Here is a 10746-nt window from a genome sequence, read left to right as displayed (position 1 = left end):
CAAGGAGTTGCTGTAGCTGTGTCCGATAAGCTGACCCCAATGATAATTGAGGTAACACCGGTCAACAAGCGTATTATGAGACTAAGGATTCGTCACTCCTTAGGTGTCATTTCCCTGGTCTTTGTCTATGCTCCGACTGAGGTGAGTGACCTCAGCGTGAAGGACACATTCTACGCCACGCTCGAGTCTATGGTTGATCAGTGCCCCAGACGAGATACACTTCTAGTCTTGGGGGATTTCAATGCATCGACTGGAACTGATAGGGATGGTTATGAGGTGTGTGTTTGTCCCCATGGGTCAGGAACTATGAACCAGAATAGCGCTAAGTTCCTTGAGTTTGAAAGAAGTCATGGACTTAGGGTGGCTGGTTCATGGTTTCAGTGCCCACAAGCTCATCGTTGGACTTGGTATTCCAACGCTGGCGGTGTGGCAAAGGAGATTGACCATGTCCTCGTTGACGGTCGCTGGAGGATGATCCAGAACTACAGGGTCTACCGGAGAGCTCAGTTCCTCAATACTGACCACCGGCTTGTTGTAGCAACTCCAAAGCTGCACCTTAAATGCTGGAGAATGGTACTATCCCAGCCCAGGCTGGATGTTGGCAAGCTCAAGGATGAGAGAGTAGCTGAGAAGTTTGCGAACAGGCTGAGTGGACATTTGGGGTGTCTGGGTGCTTTGGGGGGGTCCTGAAGATTTGTGGAGTGCCTTCAAGACCACCATCCTTGATGTTGCCGGTGGATGTCTTGGAACTCACCACAAGGCAAAGAAGAATTTTGTCTCTCAAGGGACACTGGATACCATTGGCCAGAGTCGCAGGGCCAGGCTGAATGGCAGAGCTGAGCTGTTCAGGGAGCTGAGGCGTAAAACTGTACGTGCACTGAGGGTGGACAAGGAGGCCTATGTGCGAGGAATCTGTGAGGGGGAAGAGCATCACCATGGACAGGTGATTCTCGTCCCGCTTACAGGGGAATTCGCGTATTGCGTTCATCCAAGCCCATCCCTCGGAGCACTGCAGTTAGAGCAGAGAGTGGTAGGCTGTTGACAGAGGAGTCTGAAGTGAAGGCCCGCTGGGCCGGTTACTTTGAGCGGTTGTACCAGGCTGATCCCCCAGCTGTCGAGTTGGGCGTCAAGGGTGTTACAATCCCTGTTGCTGAAACGCCAATCAACTGTGGTCCACCTTCGCTTGTGGAAACACGGGCTGCGGTGAACCGGTTGAAACAGGGTAAAGCTCCAGGGATCTGTGGCATCCATGCTGAACTTCTCAAGGCTGGTGGAAATGCTGCACTCGTGTCGTTGCATGCAGTTTTGTGCTCTGCCTGGAACACAGGCATCATCCCAACTGATTGGAAGAAGGGCCTTGTTGTCCCTCTCTGGAAAGGGAAGGGTGATCGCCAAGACTGCAACAACGACCGAGGGGTGACGCTGCTCTCAGTGCCGGGCAAGGTCTTTGCTCGGATAATTCTTGATAGGGTTCGCCACCATCTGCTTGAGCACCAGCGTCCAGAGCAGTCAGGATTTACACCAAAGAGGTCAATGATTGACCGTATCCTTGCTCTTCGTGTCCTCACCGAACGCAGACGAGAGTTTCGGCAGGTGCTGCTTGCAGCCTATGTTGATCTCTATAAAGTGTTCGATTCAGTGAATCGGGATGCCCTCTGGAGGATTCTTGGTCTTCGTGGGGTGCCACCGAAACTGATCGATCTGATGTCTGAACTCCACTCTGATACTGAGAGTGCTGTGAAGTGTGGTGGTACCATCTCTGACTTATTTCCAGTTGTTACTGGAGTTCGTCAGGGGTGTGTTCTGGCCCCCACACTTTTCAGCACTTGTATGGACTGGATTTTAGGAAGGATGTTGGAAAGATCAAGCTGCGCTGCATCGTTTGGGAATGTCAAGATCTCGGACCTTGATTTCGCAGATGATGCAGTCATCTTTGCGGAGACTTTAGATATCATTTTGGGAGCCCTCGAGGTGCTGAATGAGGAGTCGGAGACGCTGGGATTACGGGTTTCTTGGGTCAAAACTAAGATCCAGGCTTTCAATGACATCTTGGATGCTGCTGTCCTGTCTGTGTCTGTTTGTGGTGAGGATGTTGAGGTCGTGGAGAGATTCACTTACCTTGGCAGTGATACTCATGTCTCTGCTGGCTGTGAGTCAGAGATCAATAGACGTCTGGATCGGGCCTGGGGAATCATGGGCTCACTGGATTATGGGGTGTGGTGCTGCTGGTACCTGTGTGGGAGGACGAAAGTCCGAGTCTTCAGGTCCTTGGTGCTTCCAGTCTTGCTCTATGGATGCGAGACTTGGACTCTGACCAAGGATCTGAGATGGGGACTTAATTCCTTTGGTACCAGAGCTCTTCGGAGAATCCTTGGCTATCGCTGGTCGGATTTTGTGTCCAACGAGTGGTTGCTGAGAGAGACTCGGATGAGATTTGTTACCTGCATGGTCCGTGAGCATCAGTTGCGGCTGTATGGACATGTGGCTCGTTTTCCTGACGCTGATCCTGCTCACCAGATTCTCTCAGCGAGGGAGTCTCGTGAGTGGAGGAGGCCAATGGGCCGACCACGTGCCTCGTGGTTGCAGCAGGTTGACCAGCATCTCAAGGAGATGGGGATGGGCCTGGCATGTGCCTGGGGGAAGGCCAGGCGGAGTCCCCTGGAGTACCGGCAGAAAGTGGACGCAGCGACGTGCTGTTCTGGCACATGCTCCCATACCTGACCTGACCTGATGCCCTTCCTGACACAACCCTGGTCGCCTCTTACGACACAGGGATAAGGATTGGGTTTCGCCATGATTCGGGGCTGCCCTACACCCTCTCATAGCGCGGCCCAGCGCAGAGCTCCCGTCCTCAAGCGATCATCCAACTCAAGCCTCCGAGTTGCTGGATTACAGGCGCACGCCACTACGCCCGGTTTTTTTACGTTTCCAGAAACATAAGAGTAAATTTATCATAAACAGAGATACATATACTGTTAATTGGATTCAATAATAAGCAGCGTAATACTTTTGATATTCAATGTTAAGCAAGTGCATGTAAAAGTTACCCCATTTGGAAACCCATGCGGGCATGGGCAACTTGCTAGTCTTCATAACTTTACCTTCATAATTTTAACTACTTTGCAGGACCTTTAACTTCATTAATTTTAACTTCAAAGCAGGACCTATAACTTCATAACTTTAACCTCATAATCTTCATAATCCTAACTTTAACTTCATAACTTTAATTTCATAATATTCATTACTTTGACTTCATAATCTTCTTAACTTTATAACTTTAATTTCATAGTCTTCATAACATTAACTTCATAACTTTAATTTCATAATATTCATAACTTTGTAACTTTAATTTCATAATCTTCTTAACTTTATAACTTTAATTTCATAGTCTTCATAACATTAACTTCATAACTTTAATCTCATAATCTTCATAACATTAACTTCATAACTTTAATTTCATAATCTTCATAACATTAACTTCATAACTTTAATTTCATAATCTTCATAACTTTAATTTCATAATCTTCTTAACTTTATAACTTTAATTTCATAGTCTTCATAACATTAACTTCATAATCTTCATAACATTAACTTCATAACTTTATAACTTTAACTTCATAACTTTAATCTCATAATCTTCATAACTTTAATTTCATAATCTTCATAACATTAACTTCATAACTTTAATTTCATAATCTTCATAACATTAACTTCATAACTTTATTTTCATCATCTTCGTAACTTTAACTTCATAATCTTCATAACTTTAATTTCATAATCTTCATAACTTTAACTTCATAATCCTCATAACTTTAACTTTATTTTCATCATCTTCGTGACTTTAACTTAATAATCTTCATTTGCATAATCTACATATTTTAACTTCATAATATTAACCTCATAGCAGAACTTTAAACTTCATAATCTTTAATTCATAAACTTCATAAGCTTATCTTTTCATAGCAGGACCTTTAATTTCATAATCTTCATAACTTCTCAATTTCAACCTCATAATCTTCATAATGTTAGGAAGCCTGGTGTTGGCGCAGTGGTTAGGGCAGCGGCTTGGGACCCAAAAGGTCCTGAGTTCAAGCTCCGTTGGGCCACTGAATATATATATATATATATATATATATATATATATATATATATATATATATATATATATATATATATATATATATATATATATATATATATATATACCAAGTCGTATAACACCAGGGGTTGACTCAGCCTGTCATCCTTCCGAGGTCGGCGAAATGAGTACCAGTGTACTGGGCCCGGTGTATGCCCCGGTTAGAATAGGTGTACCATATCCCTGTGTGTTGTAAGAGGCGACCAGGGTTGGCGTCAGGAAGGGCATCCGGCGTAAAAACGCCGGCGTAAAATAGCCGTAAATCCGGCTATGCCAAATCATGATGCGGAATGTTAAAACTAAAACTTTAATCTTCTTTAAAGTTCATAACTTAAAGGTTGGGCCTCGACCGACGGATCGGTTACCAACGACCGCCACCGGGACCGGTGGTCAGCAAGGTACCAGTGGAAATTGTGCTACTGCTGGGCGAAGGAGGAGAAGGAGACGGGAAGGGGAGTCCAGAGGCAGTGGGAGAGGGGGAAGGGTAGAAGTGTGGAGGTGAGAGTTGGAACTCTGAATGTTGGGACGATGACTGGCAAAGGGCGAGAGTTGGCTGATATGATGGAGAGAAGAAAGGTGGACATACTGTGTGTACAAGAGACCAAGTGGATGGGGAGTAAGGCTAGGAGCATTGGAGGTGGTTTCAAACTGTTCTACCATGGTGTGGATGGGAGGAGAAATGGTGTCGGGGTAATCCTGAAGGAAGATTATGTCAAGAGGGTATTGGAGGTGAGGAGAGTGTCTGACCGAGTGATGAGTATGAAGTTGGAAATTGAAGGGGTGATGATGAATGTCATCAGTGCATATGCACCGCATATGGGGTGTGAGATGGAGTATAAAGAAGATTTCTGGAGTGAGTTAGATGAAGTGGTGGAGAGTGTATCCCAGGATGAAAGAGTGGTGATTGGAGCAGATTTCAATGGGCATGTTGGGGAAGGGAAAAAAGAGGATGAGGAGGTTATGGGGAGGTACAGTCTCAACAAGAGAAATGTGGAAGGGCAAATGGTGGTAGAGTTTGCAAAAAGAATGGAAATGGCAGTGGTAAATACATATTTCAAGAAGAAGGAGGAACACAGGGTGGATGTACAAAAGTGGAGGAAAGTGCACACAGGTGGATTACATCTTAAGCAGGAGATGCAACCTGAAAGAGATGAGAGACTGTAAGGTTGTGGCAGGGGAGAGTGTAGCTCGACAGCATCGATTGGTGGTCTGTAGGATGATTTTGGAGGTGAGGTTGAGGAAGAGAGTGAGGGCTGAACCAAGGACCAGATGGTGGAAGCTGAAGGAGGAAGACTGTTGCGTGGGATTTAGGGAGGAGGCGAGACAGGTGTTGGATGGTGGTAAAGATGGGTGGGATGATTGGGCAACTACAGCAGAAGTGGTGAGGGAGATAGCTAGGAAGGTACTTGGTGTGACATCTGGACAGAAGAAGGAAGATAAGGAGACGTGGTGGTGGAACGAGGAAGTACAGGAAAGTATAAGGAAGAAGGGGTTGGCGAAAAAGAAGTGGGATAGTCAGAGAGATGAAGAAAGTAGGCAGGAGTACAAGGAGTGGCGGCGAAAGGCAAAGAGAGAGAGAGAGGTGGCAAAGGCTAAGAAAAAGGCATATGACGAGCTGTATGAGAAGTTGGATACAAAAGAAGGGGAAAAGGATTTATACCGATTGGCAAGACAGAGGGACCGAGCTGGGAAGGATGTGCTGCAGGTTAGGGTGATAAAGGACATAAATGGGAATGTGCTGACGAGCGAGGAGAGTGTGTTGAGAAGGTGGATGGAGTACTTTGAGGAGCTGATGAATGAAGAAAATGAGAGAGAAGGTTGGAAGAGGTGGAGATAGTGAATCTGGAAGTGGGGTGGATCAGTAAGGATGAAGTGAGGACTGCTATGAAGAGGATGAAAAGTGGAAAGGTGGTTGGCCCAGATGGTATACCAGTGGAGGCATGGAAGTGCTTAGGAGAGATGGCAGTGGAGTTTTTAACCAGATTGTTTAATAAGATCTTGGAAAGTGAGAGGATGCCGGAGGAGTGGAGATTAAGTGTACTGGTACGGATTTTTAAGAATAAGGGTGATGTGCAGAGCTGTGGTAATTACAGAGGCATAAAGTTGTTAAGCCACACCATGAAGTTGTGGGAAAGAGTAGTGGAAGCTAGGTTGAGAAGAGAGGTGATGATTTGTGAGCAGCAATATGGCGTTATGCCAGGAAAGAGCACCACTGATGCGATGTTTGCTTTGAGAATGTTGATGGAGAAGTATAGGGAAGGCAAGAAGGAGTTACATTGTGTGTTTGTGGATTTAGAGAAAGCTTATGATAGGGTGCCAAGAGAGGAGTTGTGGTATTGTATGAGGAAGTCGGGAATGGCGGAGAAGTATGTGAGGATTGTGCAGGATATGTATGAGGACAGTGTGACAGCGGTGAGGTGTGCGGTAGGAATGACGGACCGGTTTAAGGTAAAAGTGGGATTGCACCAAGGATCGACTCTGAGCCCTTTCCTGTTTGCAATGGTGATGGACAGGCTGACGGACGAGATCAGACTGGAGTCTCCATGGACTATGATGTTCGCGGATGACATCATGATCTGTAGGGAGAGTAGGGAGCAGGCTGAGGCAAGCCTTGAAAGGTGGAGGTACGCACTGGAGAAAAGGGGAATGATAGTCAGTAGGAGTAAGACTGAGTACATGTGCATAAATGAGAGGGAGGGTGGTGGTATGGTGCGGTTGCAAGGAGTTGACGTGGGGAAGGTGGATGGGTTTAAATACTTGGGATCAACTGTCCAAAGTAACGGAGAGTGTGGGAGAGAAGTGAAAAAGAGTGCAGGCAGGATGGAGTGGGTGGAGAAGAGTTGCAGGAGTGATTTGTGACAGAAGGGTAGCTGCAAGAGTGAAAGGGAAAGTATATTAGACGGCAGTGAGACCAGCTATGTTGTATGGTTTGGAGGCAGTGGCACTAACAAAAAGACAGGAAGCGGAGCTGGAGGTGGCAGAGTTAAAGATGCTGCGATTCTCGTTGTGAGTGACGAGGATGGACAGGATAAGGAATGAGTATATTCGAGGGACTGCACAGGTAGGACGGTTTGGAGACAAAGTGAGAGAGGCGAGATTGAGATGGTTTGGACATGTGCACAGGAGGAAAGCGGAGTATATCGGGAGAAGGATGCTGAAGATGGAGCCGCCAGGCAGGAGGAGAAGAGGAAGGCCCAAAAAGAGGTTCATGGATGCGGTGAGGGCAGACATGCGGGTGGTTGGAGTGTCAATGGAAGATGTGGAGGATAGAGCGAAATGGAGACTGTTCCTCCGCTGTGGCGACCCCTAACGGGAGCTAGCCGAAAGAAGAAGAAGAATCTTCATAATGTTAGGAATACAATGAAGATTATGAAGCAAAGTTCAATTTCATCATCACAGTGTTTGAACTAAGAAATGACCGAAGGTTCTCAAGTCCTTCTGCTTCATCATTCTTCACATTAGATGATGACCATTTCTCCTGGAAATGACAGTGTAATGTTTGTCAACATTTTCGATCTGCATTTTTCATCCTCACAATCATCAACACATTCATCCGTGTCTTCTCCACTCAAGCTACCTGCATTATACTCATTGTCTCCATCTTTGTTCTCATCTTGGCAACATTAATTTGTGTTATCATCGTTGGCACCATCTTCATCTTTTATTAAATTGTCACTCAACCATGATGCATGCCCTTTCTCCATCCCCTCATACACTTGAACATCATTTTCTCCTTCACGCACACGGAGCCTCAGATCGAGTTCCCGACCCAAATCCAGCAAAAACTCCCGCACAAAAGTCCATCGAGGCTTTATGCAGAGAAAAAGCCTGGTCTCACCATGTATGAGCTCTGGCAAAGTCTTCAACAACAGATGTGCGTGTTTTGGACGATAAACCACATCTGAGGCGAGGACGACATCGGCGTGGACATTGTGAAACTCGGCATTGTGGACACCCCACTCAAAGGGACGCACCTCAATTGGGTACGAGACTTGTGCACTACCCGTGTTCTGCAGGACATTGGTATTGAGACTTCCAAGCACCGAACTGCGGTCTGTGGCAATCACCTTAGCACCTGACGCAGAGGAGGTGGAAAAGTTGATGGACATGGTCGAGAGTGGCATCACAGACATGCCCAATGATCAAAATGAGGGGGAGAGAAAGAGAGAGAGATCATTGTCATGTTTTACACAAAACTAACAAGATGAGTGTTTCCTAAGACATTCACAAACTTGAACAATTGACTGCATTTTGAAATTATGTCAATGGTATACAATTATTGACATCATACATTTTGAAATGATGTCACTGCATTTTGAAAAGGTGTGGTGGGGAAAATTTGATGTCAGTGAGGAGTAATGCTACATCCACGTGAATACAAGGATAATAATACCAATGAGGTTCAAGTTATGAGGATGTGAAAGAAGTATTGACCACATGATGATCAAAGGGTGCTGACCCATGAGGCAGGCCGTGATCGAGACGAGGCCGGTCCCAGCTCCGAGTTCGAGTACGGTTCGTCCAGGAAGCGCAAGCTCCTCCTGGTGCCAATGGAGGAAATGCGCCAGGTCGATGCCCTGCATGGTTCGAACACAGATTCCATATAACCATAGGCACCATTACCACATGACGTCATTGGATCCATTTTCACCTCAATTAGAAATTGCTCCTCATTAGCTCACCCACCCACTTAGCGGGGTATTCTGTAGCGACCTACGTGTCCAGATTCTTGAATAAGAATGCTCCAGGCAGTTTAACCAACACTTGCAGAGTTTTAAATTACTTCTTCATTTTAAAAACACTACACATTTTAAAAATTTTAAAAACACTTCAAACCCTAACAGTATTTTGGCTTTGAATTCATCCCAATTGCACATGCGTATTGAGGAGTGAGATAATTTTTTTTACTCTGTCTACCTGTGTGGGAGTCAAAACAAAATTGAAAAACATTCCAAACAGGAAACTTACTGTTTTTGAGTACGTCATAAAGGACACAAAGAACAGGCATGAAGAACTAATGTAACATGTTAGATAGGGTGATGTAAAAAACTATTAATGGCAGTAAACTTCCAAAGTTTTAATTTTCTCAACCTTTAAAATCTGTATTTTATTTCAATTAAATTATAAACTTGAACACTGCAGAACACAAATCACCTTCTTGTCACTATCAAAAGCCTTCCGTTTAACAGTATTTGGACAAAATATTCATGTTCTAATGTCAAAGTAATGATGAGAAAAACTATGAAAATAAGCATTCATGCCATCATGCTTTGAGGGCAGAAAAAATTATTTGAGATTCTGCATTCTGTCAAATATAGTGGTGCACAGCGCTGTGTGGTTACCATCACACCTGTTGTGCAAGGTTCACAAACAAACCGAATGTTTATCATTCTCCCAAATGCAAAACAAGAGTTTAAAAGACTTTTCCCATGTCCTTTTTCTCAAGATTCCGTGGGGTAAGGTGTTCTATGAACTCTCTAGCTTGTTAAGCAAAAGTACCCATCCCCAATGATGGGAAAACTTTAACTTAATCTATTAATTGAAAGTAGATATCTGCAATCATAAAGTGATCGCCAATGGTAAGCATCCCTCATCCCCTGTCGGGGGAGGCTTACCCTTCGCGATTGGCCACGACTTACGCTTGGCCCACAATCCAATGATGGCCATATTTTGTTTCAGACTGTCATATGACCTTGATCTTCAACATGTCGAGATAGAGAGCAAGGCGATTTATCACAATAAATATGCTTAAATAAAACGGCTGTGTATTCCAAAGATACAGAAATGTTGATTTTATCTCCAGGTCATAAAAAAAATTCACAGTTCCAATTGAAATTAAATTTTATAAAGAAGAACGTATAGTTTTATGAGAATAAAATCTTGGGGGTATGATATAAATGATTTAGGCTATAATTGGTCGTTTAAAATAAACCTACAAGACCTGAAAGAATTTCATCAGTCTCATAAAGAAGAATATTATCCACTTGGTGGAGATAATGAGATTTATGGAAGCGCTATTAGCAAGCAACAAATAAAATAATTTAACGAGGCTAAAATCAATCATGGTTTTGCTATAGTTTATGGCATGAAAACACAAAGAACAGGAATTTATATAGTAAGTAAGGGAATACAAACTGATTTAACCAGAGGAAGATGGGGAGGTATTACCTGTCATCATATCAATCAGTCATATATTTCTGATACATAAATGACAGCAAGAAGGCTTCAAGAAAATTATCATTTCTGTGTCCAAGCATATCTGCAAGAAAGGGTATTTGGTATTTTAATAAATGTGTTTTACAACATAAGAATGGGGGGTTTTCAATAAAAGATTGGTTTTATACTGATGTTAATAAACCAATAAATTTTGATGAAACTGAAATGTTAAATAATGAAAAGGTTTTAAAGTTGATAAAATGCAAAGCTCTTTTTGAAATTCAGAAGAAATTTTATTGGTTTCCTGTTGTAAAAAAAATTATTTTGGATACAGGAATATCCCGAAATCCAGATGAATATATGTATGATATTCTATGGGGAGATGGTTCAAGGGTAGTATGCAAGCAGTTGAAGTAGTTGAAGAAAATGAGTCAAGGGAGAAGGAGGAGAGG

General features: G+C 43.8%; 1 protein-coding gene across 4 annotated transcripts in view; it reads right to left on the bottom strand.

Moving 5' to 3' along the window:
* Positions 1-10746, bottom strand: part of LOC147016331 (protein-lysine methyltransferase METTL21C-like) — a 49622-nt gene that overhangs the window by 3848 nt on the left and 35028 nt on the right. For 2 of the 4 annotated variants that reach the window (XM_085847797.1, XM_085847796.1), the window contains exons 4-5: positions 8598-8715; positions 7977-8213 (exon numbers count right to left, since the gene is read on the bottom strand). In XM_085847797.1, coding sequence (XP_085703923.1) covers positions 7977-8213; positions 8598-8715 — 355 coding nt within the window. Of the gene's footprint in view, positions 1-4174; positions 8214-8597; positions 8716-10746 lie in introns of those variants that run through there. The other 2 variants (XM_085847798.1, XM_085847795.1) reach the window with 2 other exon arrangements.

Source organism: Eptatretus burgeri, chromosome 11, assembly GCF_056783735.1.
Source record: "Eptatretus burgeri isolate ZD-2024b chromosome 11, Ebu_testis_v1, whole genome shotgun sequence".
Classification (NCBI taxonomy): Eukaryota; Metazoa; Chordata; class Myxini; order Myxiniformes; family Myxinidae; genus Eptatretus; species Eptatretus burgeri.
This window is presented reverse-complemented; position numbering and strand designations above follow the sequence as displayed.